Below are 26170 nucleotides of genomic sequence, written 5' to 3'. Positions count from 1 at the left end.
ACATAAAGGGCGTTGGAGTGGAAGCTGACAGACAGTATGACAATGCAAAATGCATAATAATTATGACGATGACAAGAGAAATATGAAAGAAGTGACTTCTGACCTAATAGCAATATCCCATTCATTGACATCTCTGATATAAAGTTTATGAGTGACTCAAAAACATCTGCAACATTTTAAATGGAAGGTTTTATAAAAACTGAAAATAGTAAAGAAAGAAAAAACGTATTTAATGGGTTTATATATATATATATATATATATATATATATATATATATATATATATATATACACACACACACTGAAAATAGTTATCAGGGAACGTCCTGTGTAGTATTTTATGGATGCACGTCTGCAGCGTTTTAAATGGAAGGTTAGATAAATATAAACAGAAAAATGTATTTAATGATTATAAAAAAAATAAAAAATAGGGAAAAGTCCTGAGTAAGTTATTTAATGGTTGTATATATATATATATATACAGAGAGAGAGAGAGAGAAAGCCATTAGGGAACGTTCCGTGTGCTGTTGCTTCGAATCCTAACATAAATGTCTTTCTAAATAGCATATCCAAAGTATACGTAAATAAATAGTAAACTTCGCTAAAAAAAATAAAAAAATAAAAATAAAACCCACCGACAACATATATGTGACCTTCATATAAAAATAAAGAAACAAAAAGTTTAATAAAAACCTACCCCTGAATAAATGCCCTTATAACAAACACCGATTCTTGCATCGTCATGATTACAAAAGCGCATTCACACCGATCAGTTTCACAGCAGCTCTGTTACCTTCGCCACAGCGAACAACACAACACAGACAGACTGCTGAGTCATTACATGACGTCACCGCCTCCACACAGTCACGTGCTCGCAGTTCACCTAAAGTGTCTGTGCGCGAGGACGGGATTCACACAACTCGCGCACTGCGATCAAATATCAGCTGCTCGCGATTCGACACGGCTTTATTCAGTTACAGTCGAGGTGTCGAGAGACCGTGGCCCGTGCTGGACTCGGAACCGCTAGCACGAGAAAAGCGAATACATCTGCGTTTAAAACGAATCAAATAAGGCCTAGCGTGTGTGAGTGCGCGCTCGCGAGCGGTTAATCGTCGTTGAGTATTGCGAGTAAAGGGAGATCGCGGTGCGCGGTGGAGGACACGCAGAAGTCCGAGTCCAGAGCAGTGAGCGAGGGATCGTAGGTTTGGGATATGGGCTTACTGTCACAAGGGTCACCGCTCAACTGGGAAGAGACCAAGAAACATGCGGACCACGTTAGAAAGCACGGCATCCTGCAGTTCCTCAACATCTACAACAAGGTCAAAGAGCGACAGAAGGATGTGCTGAAATGGGGAGACGAGGTAAGGCTCTTGCTCGTCTTCATGAGTGCACGGTATAACTGTGCGCGATGGAGAAACACGTGGTCGCGTGTTTAGATGTAGCGTGCAATGAAGCAGATTTGGATGTAGCTTGTGAGCAGGTGCGCCGTTCAGCTCGCTTTGTGTCATGCATGCTTTCTACTTGTGGATGCATGGTTCTTAAAATCCTTGCGATCTGAAGGCCAATGCTTACAATCTAATTTAGTCTTGTAGGCAAATACAATCCATGGGTATGCGTGATTTTATTGACCAAACGAAAACTTCACTTCGTTTCGATCTGGCTGTTAACTTTTGATAGTGAAGGGAAAGGCAAAGCAGTCTACATATGACCTCCCTCGGTGATGTTTAACAATGACCCCATGGTGAAGTTGTTTGAGACACTACACAGCTGGAGCTCAAATTTAAGATGTTTCGATTGGATTTCACTCTTATTCTACCATTGCAGAGTTGGTTATTATTCTCAAATGTGGAAAATCTCAGTAATTAGTTATCCAAGGGTGTGTCCAAACTTTCCACTGATATACAGTATGTATAATGCACCCCAGGTGTGTAAAGATGTGCCCAGTGTTTTTATTTTAGTTTAAAAATGACAAAATCCCATTACCATTGGATGGGACGGGTGCACGGTTCTTCATTTATTTTGAGAGTTCTTGCTCTTTTTTTTCATATAACTCTTCTTAACTGTGTACTAAACTAAACTTTTCAAACAAGGGCACCTAAAAGTGTGTTCATGTACAAACATGCAGTTCATATAGGATCAACAGGCTGTCAGTTTCTAAACCTCCTTTTTGAAATGCCTTTAGTTTCGGCCAGAAGATGTCGATGGATTTCTGCTAAAACCTGCTGGAATGTTGTTGGTTTAGAGCAGACTTTTGTTCCACATTGGTGGATTTAAAAGCCCAAGAGAATGGAATGGCATCGGTCTAGAAATGTCCTTTCATTATGAATATGTTATGAATGTTGGGAGAAAAATAATATTGTGCTTCGTCAACGTTGCATTTGCAATTCAAATCCACTCACACCTAATGTGCATAAAACCTCAGTGAAAGCAACAGTGCTCACAGAAACTATTTTGTGGCTTTGTTAGTAACGTGATGGACTGTTGTAGAAAGTGTTTGAAACATCTTGCAGGTGGAGTACATGTTGGTGGAAATGGATGACAAAAGTGAAAAAGTCCGCCTAGTTCTGAACGGGAAGGATGTTTTGGAAACCCTTCAGGAAAAGGGTGAAAAGATCAACCCCAAGTGAGTAACCTTTCTAGTGGGATTTATTGTGTGTCGCAGAAAATTAGGTTGAAAAGCTTTAAAACCAGGTCAGATTTATCCATAAGAATATGCATAGTTTGGCAGCATTTTCAGAGTTTTGCTACAGGGTCACTTTAAATAAGGTTTAGCTGCTACTGTGTTTTAAAAAGAGTAAAAAAAAAAAAATAATAATAAAAGAAGCTTCTGGCATTTTATTGCACCCATTGATGATTAATTTGAAAACTGGGTGACCTGAACATTAACACTGATTACCCCTGAACCTCAGCCAATCCCTCTTTTATACATGCATCCAACCGATCGTATCTTTCGGATCGGTACTTGTGTTTTTTAAATGGCGGTCTCATGGACCGTCTGAGACGACGCTTATTAAAACTATTGCATCAGCAGTAGACCGAAACATCGGCCAGACTGATATTTCCTCATTTTAAAGTGTAACTAAACCCCTGCTCGGAGCCTGACTCCACCCACTGGCAATATTTGAAAAATGCTGAAAAGTGGGCAGAGCACAGCGGAGATAGAGGGGACGAACTGAGGGCGGGGCTGAGTGCGTGGGGCGTGAACGTGAGACCCGCAGTGACAGATTGATTGACAGCTGCTGTCAGAATCGCTAAAATGGAGAGTGACTGTAGTGACGCAAGTAGCTTTGCAACAGAGCGATCATTTGAAGTAGAGGACTTTTCTCGCCCACTTTCACCTGAAGTGGAGGATGTCGAGGTGTCTGTTCATATCAAATCGAGCCGCTGGCTCAAACTGCGGTCTTAACTCCCGCACCGCGTCGCTTTTCAGCGCGAGCTGTGTGGAGATTAAGCCCATTTCCACCTCCATTGCGTTGGAGAAGCAATCCCGTGTAAAATGCAGTTTGCACACTCGAGCTCTAGGCAGGAACTCGCGGTCTTCCAGGCCAAGTGCATGTAACCACTGGCGCCTAATTTTAAAGTCTGCTGGTAAACTATGCAGTCCAGCAGTGCTGTCGCAACCAGCAACACTACACCTACGTACCATCCTGACCACTGTACTAAATACAGATAAATCTACGCCAACTTGAAGATCTAAATAACTATATAATTGCTATGCTAAATAGATGCTATAATAGTCTATCCTGGTCATTATCAATACTCGCAATTCCAGCTCCTGACTCACTACAGTGATTTTGATGGTTTTATACTGCCAAGGGCGTGGTAGCTCATACCAAGGGGCGTGGTGAGCTGGAAACTGCTTGCGTCACTTGCCACCGCAACATCCAATAGGAAAAATCAACTGCAGTAGCCACCGTTCAACCTGAAGAGGGCAGCACTCACACGTTTTTACACCATATATTGTAGAATTAAAACACTTTATACTCAAATGTCAAAAAAGTTACTCGAATCAATGAACAGCACTAATAAAGCCCCATTCTTACAGATCATTAACTAAAAAAAGTTGGTTTAGGGTTTAGTTACTCTTTAAAGAGCCTTTTTGATTTCAGAATCGGTTTCCCGTGTGTCATTTCCAAATTTATGACCACAAAACCAGTCATACGGGTCTTTTCTTTTTCTTCTTCTTTTTCATCATTTGAAAGCTGGCTGAATAAGCATAATAAGCTTTCCATTGATGTATGGTTTGTTAGGATAGGATTTGACTGAGATACAACTATTTGAAAATATGCAATCTGAGGGCACAAAATCAAAATATTGAGAAATTTGGTTCTTAAAAAATTCGTAGCAATGCATATTAATAATCAAAAATGAAGTTTTGAGATATTTACGGTAGGAAATTTACAAATTGTGTTCATTGAACATGATCTTTACTTAATATCCTAATGATTTTTGGCATAACAGAAAAATGGATCATTTTGACCCATTCAATGTATTTTTAGCTATTGCTACAAATATACCTGTGCTACTTATGACTGCTTGTGTCCGAGATGTAAGAATCTATAGTCTAACAAAACAGCCTTGTCCGTGCATAATATATAATATAATACATATTTGTGACCCTGGAGCACAAAAGCAGTCTTAAGTCTCTGGGGTATATTTTTAGCAATAGCCAAAACATTGTAGGGGTCAAAATTATAGATTTTTTGCCAAAAATCATTAGGATATTAAGTAAAGATCATGTTCCAAGAATGTTTTGTAAATTTCCTCCCATTAATATATAAAAACTTAATTTTTGATTAATAATATGCATTGCTAAGAATTCATTTGGATAAATTTAAAGGCGATTTTTCTCAATATTTTTTCTTTTTTGCACCCTCAGATTCCAGATTTTCAAATAGTTGTATCTCGGCCAGATATTGTCCTCCGAACAAACCATACATCAATAGAAAGCTTATTTATTAGCTTTATGATGATTTATAAATCTTAAATTTCGAAAAATTGACACTTAAGACTGGTTTTATTGTCCAGGGTCACATTTGTAAAACAGAGGTTTCTCTTTGTTTTAAGTGGTTTAAGCAGATTTTTTTACATTTGCACGTCCTCATTGCAGCCACCCCACTCTGTGGAGGCCGGAGTACGGCAGCTACATGATCGAAGGGACCCCCGGGCAGCCGTACGGAGGGACCATGTCAGAGTTTAACACGGTGGAAGACAACATGGGAAAGAGGAGGAGAGAAGCAGCATCTGTGCTTAATAAGAACGAGACTCTCCTCACAGTTACGTCATTCCCCAGGTAGTTATATCATCAGTCTGTAATCCAAGCATTGCCAAATGTTTGTTAAGGGTGTCTTTGCGTGTAGGTTCAGGGTTTTGCATCGGGCACAGAACATATTGTAACAGTTTTCTTGACGTGAGATGTTTGTCCTGATGATATTGTCTTAGTGATATTGTCAATAAAGTATTCAATGTTCCCAAACTTTTCAAATTTCCATTTGCTTCCAAGCACAAAACTTCTGTCTGTTTGAGTGATTCTGGTGTGCCGTATAGATATCCTTTACCCCAAACACTTGATTGAGCCTGATAAAAGATGCATGCTTGTCTTTCAATGCCATTAAATCATTTGTAGAGTTTCAGTGTAATATGCAAATGTGCGTGGTAGTTATATTTCTCTCTGTATGTGTTCTGTGTGTTTTAGGTTAGGCTGCCCGGGCTTCACTCAGCCAGAATACAAACCCACACCGGTTGAAAAAGGGGTGTCCAAATCGCTCTTCTTCCCCGATGAGGCAATCAACAGTCACCCTAGATTCAGGTGAGAGATCATGTGTCCGGTGACCTGTCCAGATTCGTTTCAGTTCCTGAATCCAGCTGAATTCTCTCTGACTTCATGCTGAAATGGGCCGTCGTGAGTCTGCAGCTGAAAGTGTCTGAAGTGACCGTGTAAGACAGAACAGTGTGATTTTTTTTTTTTTTTTTTTTTTTTTTTTGGGTTGTTGCATAAACTAGAGCTCTGAGGCATTACAAGGGGATTATGGGGAGTCCAGTTCAACAGACAATGATCATTCACATACCAGTAGGCAAGAGCGTTTTACAGAGCGCTGCTCGTGTTGAACTGCTGGCGGTTCCATTACACTCACTCATGTTTACAGGAAGTGAAGGATTTCTGCAAACCTGCACAGTTTGTGCTGCAGACATGAACTGTACAAAAACTCCCGTCTATATTCTGGATTAAAGTATAGATCCTTCAGGTAATGCATCACTAACAGATCTCGTCTGTTGATGTATTCCAGCACTCTGACCAGAAACATACGCCACCGGAGGGGTGAGAAGGTGGTGATAAATGTACCAAGTAAGTGTGTTGTGTGTTTGTTCTTGTAGATGACTGATTTCTGTGTCTGTTATTGAAAGTCAATCTTTCACTGGAAATCAAATGCACAGTGCATGATTTCATTTGATCTACTCCTAATGTGAGTGAATGAGTTTATATGATGATGACTCAGAATCCTGAGCACTACCCAGTAGATACACTGGAGATTTCCTCAACGTACAGTTCAGTAACTCTTAATAATATAATACAACACGACCAGATAAATGCAAACCTCTTATATTCATCATGTGCAGTTAAAAATGGAAATCATTAAGAAGTCTCTTATGCTCACCGAGGCTACGCTTATTTAGTCAAAAATGTTGTTAGAGAAATCTGGCAACCACAGCCAGCTTGTGATGTTATCAATGCATGTTTTCAATTGCTTCTCTTTTGACGTGAATGTCCTTAACAGTTTTTAAAGATCAAAACACCCCGTCTCCTTTTGTGGAGACGTTCCTGGAGGATGATGGCGAAGCTGCCCGAGGAGCCCTGCCTGATCACATCTACATGGACGCCATGGGCTTTGGCATGGGAAACTGTTGCCTGCAGGTAAAAAATTTTTTCCTCCCAGAAACCTGACCATTGTTGACTCACTCATTTGCACTGAGGATATTGAAGTCAAACGCTGTTGGTTGACATCAGATGAATGTTGTCCACCGCTGTCATTGCAGGTGACCTTCCAGGCCTGCAGCATCAACGAGGCACGCTACCTTTACGACCAGCTGGCCACTTTCTGTCCCATAGTGGTAAGAGCACACGGCTTAGAGGAAGTCTTACAACAGAACATGCTGTCCATGGGAAAAGGGTCCAAAAAAAAAGAAAGTCAACTTTGCTTCACAGAACAAATGACAATTAATCACTGTATGTTTACACGGTTAAATAAATAGTTTATAGATGTGGGGGAAAGGTTTTATGCATGATGTGATTGCTTGTAAGAGGGAGATGTGTGGTACATCACCACATTCAAGAAAATCAAAAACGATTTTAAGGTCCCAAACTTCTAGCTTTTGAAGGGCGTCTTCTAACTTTGACCTTAGTTGAAAATTGACCATCTTTAATACGTATGAAGTAATATATAGCCCACCCTCATCTTTTTCACATTCTTGAGCTTGTAGGTGCACTTGGAAGTTGTCTTTATTGCTGTTTATGTTTGTGCAGATGGCTCTGAGCGCCGCCTCCCCGTTCTATCGGGGCTATGTGTCTGACATTGACTGCCGCTGGAGTGTGATCTCTGCGTCTGTGGATGACCGAACCCGAGAGGAGCGGGGCCTGGAGGTGACAACGGGATCCTGTCATCCCATTTTTCTACTAAAATGGTGCTTTGGCTTGTGCTGGAGCCGTTGCTCGGATCTGGCCTGTGTTTCCACTGGCTGGAGACGAGAGCACAATGTTACCACACAACCTGCGCACAAACAAAATAAATTAACTATTACATTTCCTTAAGGAGACCAGACATAATGGAAATTTACCTAGGCTGGGTTCCCTGCGCAATGTACGGAGCAAATTATGGAAAAAAAAGAATACAGTGTTTTTTGACCCCAATTCCTTCCAATAATTTTATAATTATAGGCTGCATGAACGCCCACATCCAAACAATAGACCCTCCCAATTCAGTAATGATTACAGACATCGGTCATCCCAGACTTGTTGTGAATCATACATGGAGTAACAGACAGCCTCTGTTAATCATTTGAAAAGAAAACTAATCTCATCTAATTGGTGCTTTTGAGAACTTTTTTTATACCACCACACCCTATATGTGACCTGTGCTGGCAAAATAACTCTGTGCATGGGGAAAATTTTGAGCTACAGGCAAAAAACATGTTTTTACAAATATATGTCTGTTAAGCCCTCGTCTAGTGATCCCAGTGCTCCAAATAATAATTAAACATCTACAATGATCTTTATTTGTACATTTTCTGAGAGGAGTAGGTTTTCTCCGCTCACTTCTTGCACCGATTCACATCCAAAATGCGTGCATAAAGCGCAAGATCCCGATAAATATAAACAGAATGACAGTATTTAAGTATTCATGCAAACATAATCTGTTATGTCTTAAGTGACTATTTGAGAAACTTTTTTGGGAGAAAAACATCGGAAGTGTAACATTATATTAGATTTGTGCGGTACAGGTCTTACTATTGCTCTAGATTGAACTGCTTTTGTAGTTTTAATAATTTATTTGTAATGAACACACAAGTGATTTAAGTTTTTTTTTGTTTTGTTTTTTTTGTTCAATGCTTTTGTTAAGATATAAAATGAGAAAAAAAAATACAGTATGCACGTTTCTTTCTTAGGGGCCGTTTACATGACCACATTTTCAGCCCAAAACAGGAAACTTTTTATGTGTTTTGCCTGTTCGTTTACATAAAAATGACGTTTTGGCGACTAAAAACGCATATGTTTGAAAAGTGGTTTCAAAGTGCAAATTTTTGAAAATGCTACTGTCATCGTTTCCGTGTAAACACCCAATACGGTAATCTTTGAAAACGGTGACGTCATGCACGTGCTAGCTTAGGTCATTTTTTTTTTTTTTATTTAATTTTTTTATTTGTACGTGTTAGTTATGTAGACGTGCAATGCATGTCGATTTTACAGGCAAGCGCGAACAAACATACACAACAATAGAGGAGTACAGTCGTGGCCAAAAGTTTTGAGAATTACATAAATATTGGAAATTGGAAAAGTTGCTGCTTAAGTTTTTATAATAGCAATTTGCATATACTCCAGAATGTTATGCAGAGTGATCCGATGAATTGCATAGTCTTTCTTTGCCATTAAAATTAACTTAATCCCAAAAAAACATTTCCACTGCATTTCATTGCTGTCATTAAAGGACGTGCTGAGATCATTTCAGTAATCGTCTTGTTAACTCAAGGCTGGAGATCATTATGTCAGGCTGATTGGGTTAGAATGGCAGACTTGACATGTTAAAAGGAGGGTGATGCTTGAAATCATTGTTCTTCCATTGTTAACCATGGTGACCTGCAGAGAAACGCATGCAGCCATCATTGCGTTGCATAAAAATGGCTTCACAGGCAAGGATATTGTGGCTACTAAGATTGCACCTAAATCAACAATTTATAGGATCATCAAGAACTTCAAGGAAAGAGGTTCAATTCTAGTAAAGAAGGCTTCAGGGCATCCAAGAAAGTCCAGCAAGCGCCAGGATGGTCTCCTAAAGAGGATTCAGCTGTGGGATCGGAGTGCCACCAGTGCAGAGCTTGCCCAGGAATGGCAGCAGGCAGGTGTGAGCGCATCTGCACGCACAGTGAGGCGAAGACTTTTGGAAGATGGCCTGCTGTCAAGAAGGGCAGCAAAGAAGCCACTTCTCTCCAAAAAAAACATCAGGGACAGATTGATATTCTGCAGAAAGTATAGTGAATGGACTGCTGAGGACTGGGGCAAAGTCATATTCTCCGATGAAGCCCCTTTCCGATTGTTTGGGGCATCTGGAAAAAGGCTTGTCCGGAGAAGAAAAGGTGAGCGCTACCATCGGTCCTGTGTGATGCCAACAGTAAAGCATCCTGACACCATTCATGTGTGGGGTTGCTTCTCATCCAAGGGAGTGGGCTCACAATTCTGCCCAAAAACACAGCCATGAATAAAGAATGGTACCAAAACACCCTCCAACAGCAACTTCTTCCAACAATCCAACAACAGTTTGGTGAAGAACAATGCATTTTCCAGCACGATGGAGCACCGTGCCATAAGGCAAAAGTGATAACTAAGTGGCTTGGGGACCAGAATGTTGAAATTTTGGGTCCATGGCCTGGAAACTCCCCAGATCTTAATCCCATTGAGAACTTGTGGTCAATCCTCAAGAGGCGGGTGGACAAACAAAAACCCACTAATTCTGACAAACTCCAAGAAGTGATTATGAAAGAATGGGTTGCTATCAGTCAGGATTTGGCCCAGAAGTTGATTGAGAGCATGCCCAGTCGAATTGCAGAGGTCCTGAAAAAGAAGGGTGAACACTGCAAATACTGACTCTTTGCATAAATGTCATGTAATTGTTGATAAAAGCCTTTGAAATGTATGAAGTGCTTGTAATTATATTTCAGTACAACACAGAAACAACTGAAACAAAGATCTAAAATCAGTTTAGCAGCAAACGTTTTGAAAAGTAATATTTATGTAATTCTTAAAACTTTTGGCCAGGACTGTACATGGTACTGTTGTTGCTGCTCAAGAGTTTGCTAATGCTTCTTCAGCAAAGTGTGGATTTACTTCACTGATATTACAACCAACAGTGGAGACGCATCATAATATCGTCACATCCGTACAGTTACTGTTTGCAATACATGCGTAATACAGCGTTTTGGCCATTTTCGGGGATATGTGTAAACGCAGATCGTTTTGAAAACATTGTCGTGTATACGTGAAACTTTTTAAAAATGCAAGGGAAAAACTTTTCCGTTTTTGACTACAAACATAACATAACATAACACAAACAAACATAGCATTATTATTTTTTTAAGCATCGGTTCTCTTTAATAACAATAAAGATAAAATAAAAAAAATATCTATATTGTGATTTATTAAGGATCCTTAGGAAAAGAGTTGGAGGAAAAGATGCAATGTTGCTTGCTAAGTGATTTTCTTATGTGTAGCTCGGTCATTTTTGACTCGTATCATTTTGAAGGTTTTTTTTTTTAATTGAGAATGTAAAAAATAAATTTTTTTTAAAAATGTGCTCATTGTGACTCATTTTGCTAGAAAAGGTCGCATATAATGTCTGATGTTATTTAAATATGGAAAAGGAAAAAGAAAAACCTCATCGCACTCAAATTTGCACGCAATATTTGTAAATGAATTAAATTAAGTGCAAATATTTACTGTCAAATGACATTAAAATCTGCGTGTATAATAATTAACAAGGCTGTCGGTAGATCTGACTTGAGTTATCAGTCAAGGCCAGTACTCTCAGAATAGACCAACATATAACGTGTTTTTGAAGTCAAGCATGTCACATCATGTCAACCGCCCATGTCTTTGTTTGTTTCTGATTGCTCTTTCATAGACATGGTTAAAAATGAATGATGTTGTGTTGCTTCTGTCTCTGCAGCCTCTGAAAAATAACAAATTCCGGATCCATAAATCACGGTATGATTCGATTGACAGCTACCTCTCCTGCTGTGGTGACAAATACAATGACATTGAGCTGACCATAGATGAAGATATCAAAGTGCAGCTCCTAGATGCAGGTAAAGAAACCCACACTTACACATGGTCTAAAGCGGCTTGAGGCTGTCTTTGTCCTCTTGTCAAAAGATGCTGTGACCCCACTGTAGACCGCATCATTGCTTACAATGGGTTCTGTTTGCTTTTGATGCGACACAGCGCTTGCATCCGGTTTAGACCGGGAGGGGAGGTGGGGTCCGAATCATTGAAGCACGCCGCCTGTGCAGTGTTTTCAAGCGCTGTACTGCTCTGTTGCAGGAATTGACAAACTGCTGGCACAGCACATTGCACATCTCTTCATCCGCGACCCGCTGTCGCTCTTCCAGGAGAAGATTCATTTGGATGATGAGAACGAATCGGACCACTTTGAGGTAGAGTTAACATCTGATTGTTATTGTACTAGAAAATTGATCAGAGAGAGAGAGAGAGAAATGCCAACGTTAGACCAGTTTTCACTCACTTTGGTTAAAATTGCATGCGTGTTGCAGAACCTTCAGTCAACCAACTGGCAGACAATGAGGTTCAAGCCCCCCCCTCCAAACTCTGACATCGGATGGAGAGTCGAGTTCCGACCAATGGAGGTATTAAACAAACAGCCATCTGCGCTCTGTCTGTGTGCCAAATGATGCAAGCAGACGCGGCTGGACTGGCTGTGTGCTTAGCAAAGCATCCTACAGTTTATTCAAGCACAACACACAAAACTCACAGAGTACACACGGAGTATTTTATGAATTTGATCTAATATAATGCAACTCACGTAATTATAAAATACAACGTGGACTAAATGTTGACATCTGGACAGGTTTGATTTGATTTTCATATGTGAGCCTGGAGCACGGAAGCTGTATTTGTAGCAATAGCCAAAAATGCATTGAATGGGTCAAAATGATCAGTTTTTCGTTTATGCCAAAAATCATGAGCCATGAATACATTTTGTAAATTTCCTGGTGAAATATCAAAACTTCATTTTTGATTAGTAATATGCATTGCTAAAAACTTCATTTGGACAATTTTAAAGGCGATTTTCTCAATATTTACTTTTTTTTTTTTTTTTTTTTTTCTTCGGATTTCTCTGCCAAAAATTGTCCTGTAGCTTTCAGATGATGTTAAAAAAAATCACAAAATTGACCCTTTTGCCTGGTTTAGTGGTCAGGGTCACACACATGCAGTCATTTGACTTGTGCTTCATGTTTCTCATGGCTTCTGTGTTTTTGTTTTTCTTCTTAACAGGTTCAACTGACAGATTTTGAAAACTCAGCTTATGTCGTGTTTATCGTTCTCCTCACCCGGGTGATCTTATCCTACAAGTTGGATTTCCTCATTCCATTGTCAAAGGTTGGTTTACTCTTTGAGTGTGTATTTTAACTCTTCGTTACACAGCTAAAAAACAGGAAAATATTAAATGGCAGAAAACTGGACCTTCTTAAAACCACCACCAAGAATTATACATGTGTGCAATTATACATGTGTTTCTGTTCATTAAAGCACTGCATGCAACTTTTGGCAACTTCCGTGTGTTTTGTTTTAGGTTGATGAAAATATGAAAGTAGCCCAGAGGCGAAATGCGGTGCAGGAAGGAATGTTTTATTTCCGGAAGGACGTCTTTAAAGGTTAGTTGACATTAAAGTTAAATGGAGGTCATTATCATTCATATCAACAGTGAGCTGTGACACAATTGTATAAAAGCACAACTAAAATATTGTGGGCATTAACACTGCATGGTGGTTTTAAATTTGTAATTAAACGATTTTCTTATTACTTTTTTAAGGCTGCAACCCAGTGTTAGACCCGCCCTCCACAGCTCAGAATGGAGTGGAGAGTGAAGCTAATGACGGTGAAGAGTTCACACTGATGAGCATTGACACCATCATCAATGGAAAGGTGTGTGTTTCTCTGATCTTTAGCTGTTTGTCCCATAGAACTTCAACAAATAACTTCTGTGAGTTGAATGATACTTCTTGTGAGTGTGTGTGTCTGTTTTTTGTTTTTTTTTAGGAAGGGGTGTTTCACGGCTTGATACCGATGTTGAACAGCTACCTTGAGAACATGGAGGTGGATGTGGACACGCGGTGCACTATTCTCAACTATCTTAAACTCATTAAGAAGCGTGCTTCTGGTATGTGAGAGGTTTAGGTTATTTATGGTGGCAGTGCTGGGTTTTTGTTCTCAAACATTCTATACGTAAGCGCCTTACAAGTGAGGACAATGGAAGCAATCAAAATCAACAAAAGCGCAATGATACGCTAGTGAAACGGACTCCGTTAGCATAATGCAGCACATGTAGCATGTTGTTTTTGTTTTTTTTGTTATTATATAATATACTATATACAGTGGTGTGAAAAAGTTTTTGCCCCCTTCCTGTTTTTTTTATTTTATTTTGCATGTGTCACACTTGAATGATTCAGATAAGACTAATATTACACAAAGAAAGCCTGAGTAAATACAGAATGCAGGTGTAAAATAATGGTTTCATGTGTTCAGGCAAAAAAGCTGCCCAAACCTGCCTGGCCCTAGCTAAAAATGTCATTTCCCCATAAATCTAAGAACCGGTTGTGCCACCCTTTGCAGCAACGACGGCAATCAAGCATTTGTGATAACATTTATTCATTTAGCTGACGCTTTTATCCAAAGCGACTTACAATTGCTATATATGTCAGAGGTCGCACGCCTCTGGAGCAACTAGGGGTTAAGTGTCTTGCTCAGGGACACGTTGGTGTCTCACAGTGGATTCGAACCAGGGTCTCTCACACCAAAGGCATGTGTCTTATCCACTGTGCCAACACCACACCGCTAACTGGCATTGAGTCTTTCACATCGCTGTGGAGGACGTTTGGTCCACTCTTCTCTGTAGAATTGGTTTCATTCAGCCACATTGGAGGCTTTTTCCACTTTCGTCTCATCAGTCCACCATATTTTTGCCACAATATTTGCCCAAAAGTCTTGGGGATAAGCAATTGGCTTTTGCCTTGGAACTCTCCCATGGATGCTGTTTTTGCCCAGTCTCTTTCTTATTGTTAAATCATGAACGCTGACCTAAATTGAGGCGAGTGAGGGCAGCAGCTCTTTAGATAGTGTTCTGGGTTCTTTTATGACCTCCTGGATGAGTCGTCCTTGCGCTTGGAGTAATTTTGGTAGGTCAGCCACTCCTGGGAAGGTTCAGCACTGTTCCATGTTTTCTCCATATGTGGATAATGTCTCTGACCGTGGTCCGCTAGAGTCCCAAAACCTTAGAAATGGCTTTATAAACCTTTCCAGACTGATCCATGTCCACTATTTGTTTCTCATCTGTTCTTGAATGTCTTTAGATCGGGGCATGGTGTGTTTCTCTTTACGCCAGAGGTGGGTAGAGTACCCAAAAACTGTACTCGAGTAAAAGTACTTCTAGAAATATTTACTCAAGTAAAAGTAAAAGTACTAGTCTTGAATAGTTACTTGAGTAAGAGTAAAAGAGTATCGGATAAAAAATCTACTCGAGTAGTTAGTTACTAGTTACTTTGGGTCATATATACTGTACTGAGCCTATTTTTATTTAGATATATAGATAAAATGTATGTAATGTATGTGTGTGTGTATAAATGTATATATTTCATCATCCTTTACTCCAATTTATGTAATTTATTATAAGACCCTGTCTGTTTACTTAAGTAACAGATATAGGTGTCATGCCATAACATATTTTTAATACGACTGACTTTATATTAAATGTGAATTTAACATTGAAAGTTAATGTGATATAAATATTGCTACTAATCTTTCATTGTTCAGAAAGAGAGCAAATAACATTTTCATTATTAAAGATAATTTTCACTGACAGTCTAGATTTCAATCACTCTCAGAAACTCCCATTAAAATCACTGAAACTGTTAACACTGTGAAATCAACATCTTAATTAAAGATTCGTACACACATCTGCACTTTGTTGTTTCTGACCAGAGAATTCGCCAGAAAGAGGTATCCAGTCAGTGAGCGAGTGAAGGAAGCACCGGCGTTTCAGCGATGACTCATCGGAACACCTCTGATTGGCCAATGCTTTAATAAGCTCAAAAGAATCATGTGTGATTGGTTATAATGCGCAGCGCTGTATAAACACATCTATCTCTGGCTCAGCGCCAGCAAGCAATCACAGATCTGAATTTAGCAGCTGATAATATGACTCGCTGAACGTACTTGCACCAGTGTGATTGTATTAAAGTTAATAAAATCTTAATCGGCTATTTTTTGTCTTTTGGAAGCTGCATTCAACTTGACTCCCCTCTGTTACAAGCCACACACGTACAACAAACTAATGTCACAGTGGTATCGTGTACTGTAATCGAATGTAGCCCAAGTTATTACCTGTTAAACAGTAGACAGCACACGCGGTGTTCATCTAATAAGGATCTCCATCGCTAGCAAATAATAACCTTTGCAGATTTCAATTCAGTGCAGTTCCAGCCACGTTTTCAACCCTCTTTCTGTTCTTAAACGTTACAACTCCGAGTGAACCACTTCAGACGCTCAGCGCGTGCGGCAGGGAACTGAACCACTCATTCAAACTGATTCATGAACCAATTCACTCGTTTGCCAATTGCTTTGATCAAGCCTTTGAACAGAATTGACTCAAAAGAATGAATCATTCGCGAATGGGCATCGCTCATTGCCCAGAGAAAAGTAGACGGCGCGTTTGGAATAAACTGAAGCATTATAACATTTATTGCATTAAGATAAAGTAACGAGAGGAGCGTCGCCCACATTAACGAAGTAAAAGTACAGATTTTCCCCCAAAAATTTACTCAAGTAAGAGTATAAAGTACCCATCTTTAAATATACTCCGAAAAGTATTCGTTACCCCAAAAAATTACTCAAGTAAATGTAACTTGTTACTACCCACCTCTGATTTACGCCTGCTTCACTTCAACAGACCGGTTCTATTTAAGTGATTTCTTGATTCAGCAGGTCTAGGTGTGGCTTGTGAAATCTAACTCTGCTTTCTAAAATAATGTTTAATCACTGTTCTTTCATGATTTAACAAGCGGGGGCAGTTATTCTTTCACGTAGGGCCAGGTAGGTTAAGACAGCTTTTTTCCCTTTAATAAATGAAATCATTATTTTAAAACTGCATTTTGTATTCGCTTGCATCATCTTCGTGTAATATTACAATTTGTTTGATCTAATTCTGTTAAGTGTGACAATTATGCAAAGAATTATACGCACATGTACATCTTTTTTATGAAATGCAGTTCTTTTAAATGTTTTTTTTTTTTTTTTCTCTTCTATTGGAAACTTCAAATGGCATACTACAGGCAGACTAGTTCACTCATTTAAATTTTGGATTGTGTTATTGATATTTCTTGTAATGTTTTGCCTGCTGTGTTGTTCTCAGGTGAGCTGATGACGATGGCGAAGTGGATGAGGGAGTTTGTCTCCAAACATCCTCAGTACAAGCAGGACAGCGTCATCACGGACAAAATCAACTACGACCTGCTGCACAAGTGTGACAGAATCGCGAGGGGAGAGGAGAAGTGTCCAGAACTTATCGGAGACCCGGTTAACAGAGGAAAATAAAGCCTGCTCGACACAGAAGCATGAAGACGGACGACCACAGCAGTCTGGAAATCAAACGCTTTTAGAAAATATTTAAAATGCCATGTGTTGATTGCTGAGCTCAGCCAAAGGTTTGTCGAATTTGTAAATTGCAGATTTTTATTATTCGCAAAATATTTTAATAGCTTAAACAGATCCATGATGTAATTGTACTCTGATGTGTACATATTTCACGTCGGTCTGAGTTTGTGAGAGATTATGTAAATGAAGCAAACACTAGATTGTACATTAGTAATATTTTCATTGTTGAAATGTAAATACTGTACTTCATCAGGCATTAACAAGTGTACTTTCTCTTTTTTTTTTATGGATGAAACCGTTAACTTGCTTTGCAGATTCTTATTCTTTTGCCATTTAATATTGTATCACTTAAGACAAAGGTTTAAAGACACTGGTCCTGATGCAAATCTGTGCATCACTGACTGAACCCATGGAAGGGGGGGGGGGGTGTTGAAGACCACGGTGGTGTGCCGTGAGTTGTGTTTTTACCTAACACATATTTCATATAATTTTAGTGTTTGAAGGACAGCTAAATTTAAACTACCTGAAGTTTCTTGGTTGTTTTGTTAAGATTTGCTTAGCTGCTCCACCACTAGAGGGTGCAGATTGTCTTTTTTTATTATTAAAAATTAGATTAAGCTATAGTTTGTTAGCTTTAACATCTGTATATGGCTTCAAATAAAGTGATCCCTGTACATATTCAGCTTATTGAGTGAAACCACTGTATCGGCAAACAATGCCTTTACAGACCACTGTCATTTCTTTAGCGTTCATTGCAGCCTTGTGGAAACAATCCTTTAAATGCTGTTTGTGTGGAATGTTTGTACTTAAAAATTCAATTCATTAAATCATTTAATCAGCATCAGGCAATGAAAACTGTTAAACAAGTCCAGCATGTCAGAATGAAGGCTTTATTTTACTGGTCAGAGGACTGAGTGTGCTTGGTGGAAATGCTCGTTTTCCAATCTATTTCACTTAATAATTTGACCTAATTTACATTAAGCAGATAGCACTTGTATAGTTAACATTGGCTTGAAATGCAAGTTTTGACATGCATAGGCCATGAATAAAAAATAAAATAGGTATTAAGATATTATTTTCAGGCTTCAGTTTAACTAATTCAGGTTGTTCTTCAATGAAAGATCAAACACCTCAGTAAAATAGATTTATAATGCAGTTATTGGTGTGATAATTTACTGCTTTTCATTCTCATATCCAAGGACAATGTTTATGGAAGGACTTAAAATGAAGCTTATACTGTTGGGGCTTTTAATAATGTTCCCAGTCGTCCTCATCTAATGATGCCAGGGAGTGTGTGTGTGTGTGTTGACTGTAGATTGTTTGTAATAATGGGTCAAATTAATTGTGCAGTGGTTGGCACATGATGCAAAATAATGGAACTTTGTATCACGCTTCATCATATAGAATCAGCACACTGAACTATGACCAGAACAACCAGAGATCAGTTCTATTTTTTCAGCTTTATGACTTTTTTTATGCTTACTGAAGTCATTCTAATATGCTTCTCTTTAGCGTGTAGCTAAATTACAAAATGCCTTGCAATTTACAACAACTAGAATCTAAAAACTACAATATCTATATAAAAAGGTTATCTATTAACCAATTTTTTCCACAAAGAAAGTGTTACGTGAGCACGTTTGGTGGAGCTTGAGACACTTTTCCTGTGATTGTCCCCTTCACCACGGGCCCCTGGATGCGCGCGTGGCCTGTGATTGGACCGGTCTGGTTCCACATCAGAGCAGCCCTGTGATTGGTCTGTTTAGGCTCCACATCATAGCAGCGCTGTGATTGGTCTGTTCTAATTCCAGATGAATGGGGTGACTACTGACTTAAGTTCGCGAAACAGTTCACGCCTTGTTAAAGCTTAAAACAGAACGCCAGGACGCGTCATAATGGAAGTCAAACAGATAACGTTCACGTTCGAAATCCTGTCATGACGACATCTCAAAATTCGAATAAATCACCACTTTAAAAGTTAGTTTTAAAGCCACACCTCTATCCACGGCTCTGTTGTAAACGTATGTGGATTTTAACATCTGTGTGGCAGTAAAGTGCAGTGGGGGACGCAGTGTGCTCGCCTCGCAGACTTTGCCCTAGAGCGTTAGTATAAAGAGAGTTATTGGAACACGACCCGTTATTCCCATCAGCTTAAGGTGGACTACAGACACTCATTAGTTCACGAGCTTTTCCCACTCTTTCCCACTGACGACAGCATCCGCACAGGACTGAGCACTGAAAGAAACATCTGTCTGAAGACTAAAGGTAAGAGATGATTTTGTGCTCCTGAAAATGTCATCGGAAGCTGCGCTGTGTGTGACCTCGAACGCGTCTAGCATCATATGACTTCATGAGAGATTAAAAGCGTTAGGTTTATGATTATGTCACGCGAAGCAGTTCTTTATTTGTTGCCGACGAGGTCGTCTTTGCAAAACGTTTCCTAATCGTCTTGAAATGTGTTGCAGCAGCTTTCATCTTGTTTAAAGACAACGCGATCCTGTCGAGTAACGTTAGTTGACATGACATGCAAATCAGTTACAGCAGTAGGCTATTATCAATCTCATTTTCATTTCACTTTATATTCAGCAGTCATTTAATCATTTAATTTTATTACTTTTTGTTATGCCTTTAGACTTTTTTATAATTTTTTTTCTTTTTATTTGTGTGTTGGTTTCTGTCATTACATATCCAATCATAATCATGCAGATTTACAAATTATGAGTTCATAATAAATACATTTTAGTTCGCCATATTGGTTGTCATTAGCCTAGCATTTTCATACTGTATATGTTATCTATGATATGTAACCTTAGATGAAAACCTGTCAAGAGCATGGCACATTTCACCCCAAAAACTAAGTAAACAAAATGAAGCCTATTTATTGGAAACTAGGCTATTATCATTATTATTATTGACAATGAAGTATATGTTCTCTTTCAACACATAATTTCCTTCCACTAAATATAGTTAAAAAATAATATATATATATATATATATATATATATATATATATATATATATATATATATATATATACAGGCACTCAAGAGAATTTAACCTGACGGATGTTAGTCTTCGCTGTAGGCAGCCATTTTTATTGCTGTAATCAATAAGTGTTCCAACAAGGATTTATAAGTTTAACTTCTTTTGTCCTTTTTAAACAGTTTTATTATCTTCTAGGACTTTCACAGACAGGCTGAATGTATATTTGCTCTGACTATTGTGTGTAAACTGCTGAAGTAACCGTTGTATGATTTCTCTCTCAGGTTGGAGATGGAGGCCTTTAATCACAGAGTTAACACTTATGTTGACTCTTGGATGGGACCTAGGGGTAAAACCAACTTTTTTTTGTCTTTAATGTTCTTCCTTGCAGCCTTAGCTAAACTTTTCTCTGTGTTGTGTTCCTAACTTTAAACAAACTTTGCAGATTTAGCGAATAGAACATATTCTGACTTCATTTCCATAGTTAAAGCAATATTATTACTGCATGCTGATGATTTGAATCTGTCACATCACGTGTCATGCAGCCATGCAATCTCTCAGTCTGGCAAACTTTGACAAATCCAATGATCATTTGATCTTTAAAGTGTTCATTGTATCAACACCGTGTCTTGGAAACATGGTTTCCAGGCTCATTCAAAAATAATACTACTCAAATTTATAATCAAATTGGAAGCAACTGCAATTTTAGCCTACGCTGTGAGTAGGCAAGGCAGCATTATTGAAAAAATCTGCTGTTTGGGATGAGGCACATGTAAAACCATTTTTAATGCAGCGGATCAGCTGTGACTATTTATTGAACATCCTTCAGCAGTAGCGCATGCGTGAGGATGGTTGTGATCTATCGATTGCAGATCCTCGGGTTAGAGGATGGCTTCTACTGGACAACTACATCCCTACTGTGGCCTTCACTGTCATGTACCTTCTGATTGTGTGGATGGGACCAAAATACATGAAGAATAGACAGCCCTACTCCTGCAGAGCACTGCTAGTGCCGTATAACCTCGGCCTGACACTTCTGTCTCTCTACATGTTCTATGAGGTGAGCTTGTCATGAAGAAGATGTGTTTATTTGAAGAAAATGTGTTTACGAATCGGTAGGAATCAAATTGTAATCACTGATGAAAGGTACTGAGAAAGGTGATCAACTGTGAGAACATACTCAAAATTCAAATTTCCTGACCCAGTCCAAAAAGAGGCATTTATTAAAACGTGACCGTCCCAGTGATCAGGGTCTTCAGGATTACTTGATAAAGACAGGAAGCGTGCAGGAGACTGCAGGAAGTACAGCTCTCCAGGAGCCGGGGGGTTGGTGACCCCTGATCTAGATATTTGAATGGGACGGGCCTTTGAAACCGGTATTGAAATGCCATGTACTTTGAAACCGATGGTTTGACTTTTTGGAAACCGAGCAGGACACACCAACTGATGAGTCACAGTCCATGTGCACCTTACAGTTCAGAGTCCTTTCTTGCCTAATTTGCGCTCTCCATGCTATCTGTATTGCAAAATTGCCTGGCTTTCCAAATGAACGAATTCAGGACAAGCTCACAGATATGTTAGCTACAAGTTATCTTTAATCACAACCATCAATGGCAGTCTCATTAAATAAAGAAATATCTTGGCTACCAAGTTAAAGAGATGGTACAGCCACAAAGAAAAATTCTGTCATCAAATAAATGCACAGGTATTTCTATGTAAATACCAAACTGTGACAAGATGCTCCAAAAGTGAATATTAAAGACATTGTAAAAGAAATCCTTATGAATCAATCAAGAAGTTGAAGACACGCTCTTCTGAAGAGTCACTTTACATGAATAGATTTATTTTAGGCGTTTGTTCACAAATAAACACACATGGCCATACAAAGCCCAATTGTTAAAATGGAACTCATTTGGCAGAAAATTGACAATAAAAAATTTGGGGTGAACCATGCTTTTAAAATGATTGTCCAAGTTATATAGTGAGATTAATGTTCCTCCAGTAGTAGGCAATCGCTCGTGATTTGGTTTTAGAATCAGGCTCAATTCATCAATATTTCAAGCATACATCAAAGTAATTGAATATTATGCAAGTTAAATAATGAACACAAATATGTACTAACAATAAATACTAATAACGTTTATAAATTAACATTGGCGAATGCTTAAAAATGTAGTTCAGGACACTTAAAGCATTAAGTATCCATTTTCCAAAGCACCTGTCTTGTGGGATGCTGGATTAGCCTGTGAGTTATTTGGTGTAAAGAGAAATTAGCCGAGTTAGACAGAGAATGCTGCGACTGCACTTCAGGACTTCAGAGAGACAAAATCAACCCTCTGACCCCGAGAAGCTCCATCAGGCCAAAGCAATTACAGCTATATTGAGACAGTCAAGCAGCACTTTGTGTCCCCTGAATGTCCTTTCAAAGAAGATATTTCAGTGGAGACGTCCCCTTCTGAATACCTTCGTCACCTTAACACACTCTTGAGCAAGGCCTTTATTCAAAATGAGACAATGAACAATGACAACATAGAGACCGATGGGAGATTTTCCAGGAGCTCTGCACAGTGTTGAGCGAGATCATGCAAGAACTGAAAATGTGAAAATTTAAGCACTTTTGTCCATTTTTCTGTCTGAGTCAACAGTTAAATATCTCCATGCATCAGCTGTACACCTGCAAGCCTCTGCAGCTGTTCATTATATGGTGCTCCTCAGGAGAGAGTTTGGTTTTATACACTCTCTTAAAGCTGTCTTCACAATAAGGATGTGTGTGCAAGAGAATTTCTATCCATTTAATGACCCATTTTGTTGAAATTTCAAAACCTGTGGTAGATCTGAAGTATCAAACAAATCAGTACTAATTCCTCTAATGTGAAAAGAATGATGATGAATGATTCATTCTCTTGTGTTTCTGTCTCTGCAGCTGGTAATGTCAGTGTATCAAGGTGGATACAACTTCTTCTGCCAGAACACCCACAGTGGAGGAGAGGCCGACAACAGGGTAACACAACAAACTCTGTTTTACATTCTGTGAGATTTGGGAATACTCTTAATAAAGACACCATATTCCCTGTGGGTGAGCTATGCTTCACACATTAGGTGGTATATTCAGACATAGGTTTTCCCTAATAGCTCTCCTGCCTTTGTCTCCGTATTGTTTGCTAGGATTCTAAAAGAGTTCTTTATATAGAAGCTAATTTATGTCAGCATGTAGCTGGGAAGCTCTTGGCAGCACAGAGTGAATATTCAATACACTAAAGTTCACTTCATTTTCACAAGGACATTTCATGATGTTATGCTATAATGCATAGCTTATACATATTAGCAGTATTCTATTTGTTGTTTAGTGTATAGTTAGAGACTAGAAACTGTGTAAGTGGACTGAGAATCATCGCAGCCCTAATGATTTCATGACTTTTCATTTAACTGATGTTGCATGTTTGTGAAATGAAGTGCATGTTTAATCTCTCCTCAGATGATGAACGTACTTTGGTGGTATTACTTCTCCAAACTCATTGAGTTTATGGACACGTTCTTCTTCATTCTGAGGAAGAACAACCACCAGATCAGCTTCCTGCACGTGTACCATCACGCCACCATGCTCAACATCTGGTGGTTCGTCATGAACTGGGTGCCGTGTGGCCACTGTAAGCTCCTCGCAGACAAACTGCCCTGGTTTCACAGTCGCTTATGGTGCATTTTTTATGCTGAATTATTCAGATGCAGAAACAGAACAGGGAAAAAATGCTTGTCCAGGTGGTCTTTAAATAACTGTTTGCATAATGCAGCGTGATATTTAAAGGAGTTTGTTCAGTCGATCTCTGGCATTAACGGATACATTTACTTCTTAGAATAGATTGTGGTTAGCGATTATTGATTGAGGTGCATAATGCTGACTACTTATGAAAATAACCATAATGAATTTGTGAGATTGTACATTTTAAAATAGGGAACCTTATGTGATTGATTGACTAAAGCTGATATTACTGCTCTTTTCTTCAGCCTACTTCGGCGCCACGTTTAACAGCTTCATCCATGTGCTGATGTACTCGTACTATGGCCTCTCTGCTGTCCCAGCCATCAGACCGTATCTGTGGTGGAAAAAGTACATCACTCAAGGGCAGCTGGCAAGTACACACTTTCACTCCAAACTTCTAGAAGGACACTTACACAGTGCTTTGTTGTAATGAAATGTGTTCATTGCTATTTTCAATTTAAAAAAGTCTATTTGGTAGGGCTGGGTTTCACCTTTCACCATTCGATTCGATTCACATTCACAAGCTTGCAATGTGATTTGATTCGCTATTAGATTAGATTTAATTCAATATCGGATGTATATCATGTACAGTACATGCCAAATTTTCTCAATGCTGTTAAATAAACATGAGTCAGTTGGTACGGCATTACTATAATAGCCCATTGAAGATTCAAATAAACTGATTCGAATACAAACACTTAAATTAAAACTTAAGAAAACTAGATTCTCGATTTTTTTATTTATTTATCATATAATAATAATAAAAAACATTGCTACATGTACTGTTAAGCTAACTGAGACTTGTTATAGCACTTGTGTATCGTTGCTCTTTTGTCGATTTTGATTGCTTCCATTGTCCTCATCTGCTAAATGACTAAATGTAAATGTAATGTAATGTAAATTAAACTGAAGTTTTTTTTTTTTGTATCATTATAAAGTAACAATTACAAAATATAATTTCTACTCCACTTAGTTTTTTTTTTAAATATAATTTTAAATGGTAACTGTCATAAAAACTTTACACATTTATTAAAACAAATTAAACATTGAAGAACAGTAAAAATTACAATTAGCATGTTATATGGTGAATATATATATATATATATATATATATATATATATATATATATATATATATATATATATATATATATATATATATATATATATATATATATATATATATATATATATATAAATAAAACATTTTTTTAGCTGACTAATGAGTTTGTTGTTTGGGGTAAGCGTCATCTGAGGTCTTCAGGGGGGTTGGCATCATCTCTTCTCAGATCTTCATAAGGGTTGGATCCAGACTGAAGCTTCTGTAATTCATAGTTGCCTCGGGATGCAAGAAACGCAGAAACAGAAGCAGATAGAGACTAAAAATAGCATTACAGCTGATCCAACCAAGCAGAGAAAGACACTGTTAAAACACTGATTGAGCGAGACTTTGTTTCATATCAAAAGTAAAAGTGTTTTTTTTTATCCAGCTCTATTGATTGGTGTGGATGGCTAATGGGTAATTTTCCAATTGGGGGAGCTTTTCTGTTCCTCTAGAATGCTTTTTCAAGACAAAATGCTTAAAAAATATACATTCTGATGGTAACATTTGCCAGCATTTAGGCGTTTTAACTCCAGTTAGAAGTCAATTGACCACAAGCAAACTTGTTAACTTCTTTAACCTAACATGTTGAAGAATGATCACTGATGGCTGTTTCCTGTTGCAGGTCCAGTTTGTCCTGACCATGTTCCAGACATCTTGTGCTGTGGTTTTTCCATGTGGTTTCCCAATGGGCTGGCTGTATTTCCAGATCACTTACATGATCACTCTCATCTTACTCTTCACAAACTTCTACATAAAGGTAAACAAGCATCAATAATGTTATTATACCGAAGTATGGCTTGAAAAATGGCTCAAAACGATCCTGTTCTTTGCTCCACAGACCTATAAGAGACACGCGGGATCTCGGAAGACCGATTACTCGAACGGATCAATAAACGGTCACACCAATGGGGTGACATCCAATGAGAAGGTGAAATACAGGAAACCGCGCACAGATTGACGACACTCAGTCCGCTCACAGTCCTGTTATTAATATCAGTCTATCCACTTACCACGCCACAGCCATTTCATCTTTAAGAGACTCCTGACATTTTTGCACACTGCAACCTCATGTTATTCATATTGAATCCGGAAATGAAGAAAAGCGAGCTTCGGTTAGTGTACTTGAGTATTTGTTGTTTTTCATATGAAATACAAAGATGGCTAACATTAATAATGT

General features: G+C 38.6%; 2 protein-coding genes across 2 annotated transcripts; both read left to right on the top strand.

Moving 5' to 3' along the window:
* Window positions 1–850: 850 nt before the first annotated feature.
* gclc (glutamate-cysteine ligase, catalytic subunit) lies at window positions 851–17539 on the top strand. The gene is made up of 16 exons (XM_059566813.1): window positions 851–1361; window positions 2511–2623; window positions 5111–5293; window positions 5696–5809; window positions 6288–6346; window positions 6777–6913; window positions 7036–7110; window positions 7523–7639; window positions 11433–11571; window positions 11807–11919; window positions 12037–12129; window positions 12779–12883; window positions 13077–13158; window positions 13317–13429; window positions 13544–13664; window positions 16911–17539. The coding sequence occupies exons 1-16, from the start codon at window positions 1212–1214 to the stop codon at window positions 17090–17092; spliced, it is 1896 nt and encodes a 631-aa protein (XP_059422796.1). The 5' UTR covers window positions 851–1211; the 3' UTR covers window positions 17093–17539.
* Window positions 17540–19014: 1475 nt separating this feature from the next.
* elovl5 (ELOVL fatty acid elongase 5) lies at window positions 19015–26114 on the top strand. Its single transcript, XM_059566812.1, has 8 exons — window positions 19015–19414; window positions 20416–20480; window positions 21004–21191; window positions 23055–23132; window positions 23607–23778; window positions 24134–24258; window positions 25616–25750; window positions 25832–26114. Exons 2-8 carry the CDS (start codon window positions 20423–20425, stop codon window positions 25949–25951), a joined length of 876 nt encoding a protein of 291 aa, XP_059422795.1. The 5' UTR covers window positions 19015–19414; window positions 20416–20422; the 3' UTR covers window positions 25952–26114.
* Window positions 26115–26170: the final 56 nt, after the last annotated feature.

Source organism: Carassius carassius, chromosome 14 (genome assembly GCF_963082965.1).
Source record: "Carassius carassius chromosome 14, fCarCar2.1, whole genome shotgun sequence".
Taxonomy (NCBI): domain Eukaryota; kingdom Metazoa; phylum Chordata; class Actinopteri; order Cypriniformes; family Cyprinidae; genus Carassius; species Carassius carassius.
The sequence above is the reverse complement of the archived record's forward strand: the minus strand, read 5'-3'. Positions and strand labels throughout refer to the sequence as shown.

Coding starts and splice junctions, on each gene's coding strand:
- gclc (XM_059566813.1), top strand. CDS start 1,212: ATGGGCTTACTGTCACAAGGGTCACCGCTCAACTGGGAAGAGACCAAG. Junction 1,362..2,510: donor TGCTGAAATGGGGAGACGAG/GTAAGGCTCTTG, acceptor AACATCTTGCAG/GTGGAGTACATGTTGGTGGA. Junction 11,920..12,036: donor ACGAATCGGACCACTTTGAG/GTAGAGTTAACA, acceptor TGCGTGTTGCAG/AACCTTCAGTCAACCAACTG.
- elovl5 (XM_059566812.1), top strand. CDS start 20,423: ATGGAGGCCTTTAATCACAGAGTTAACACTTATGTTGACTCTTGGATG. Junction 23,133..23,606: donor GAGGAGAGGCCGACAACAGG/GTAACACAACAA, acceptor ATCTCTCCTCAG/ATGATGAACGTACTTTGGTG. Junction 25,751..25,831: donor TCACAAACTTCTACATAAAG/GTAAACAAGCAT, acceptor TTTGCTCCACAG/ACCTATAAGAGACACGCGGG.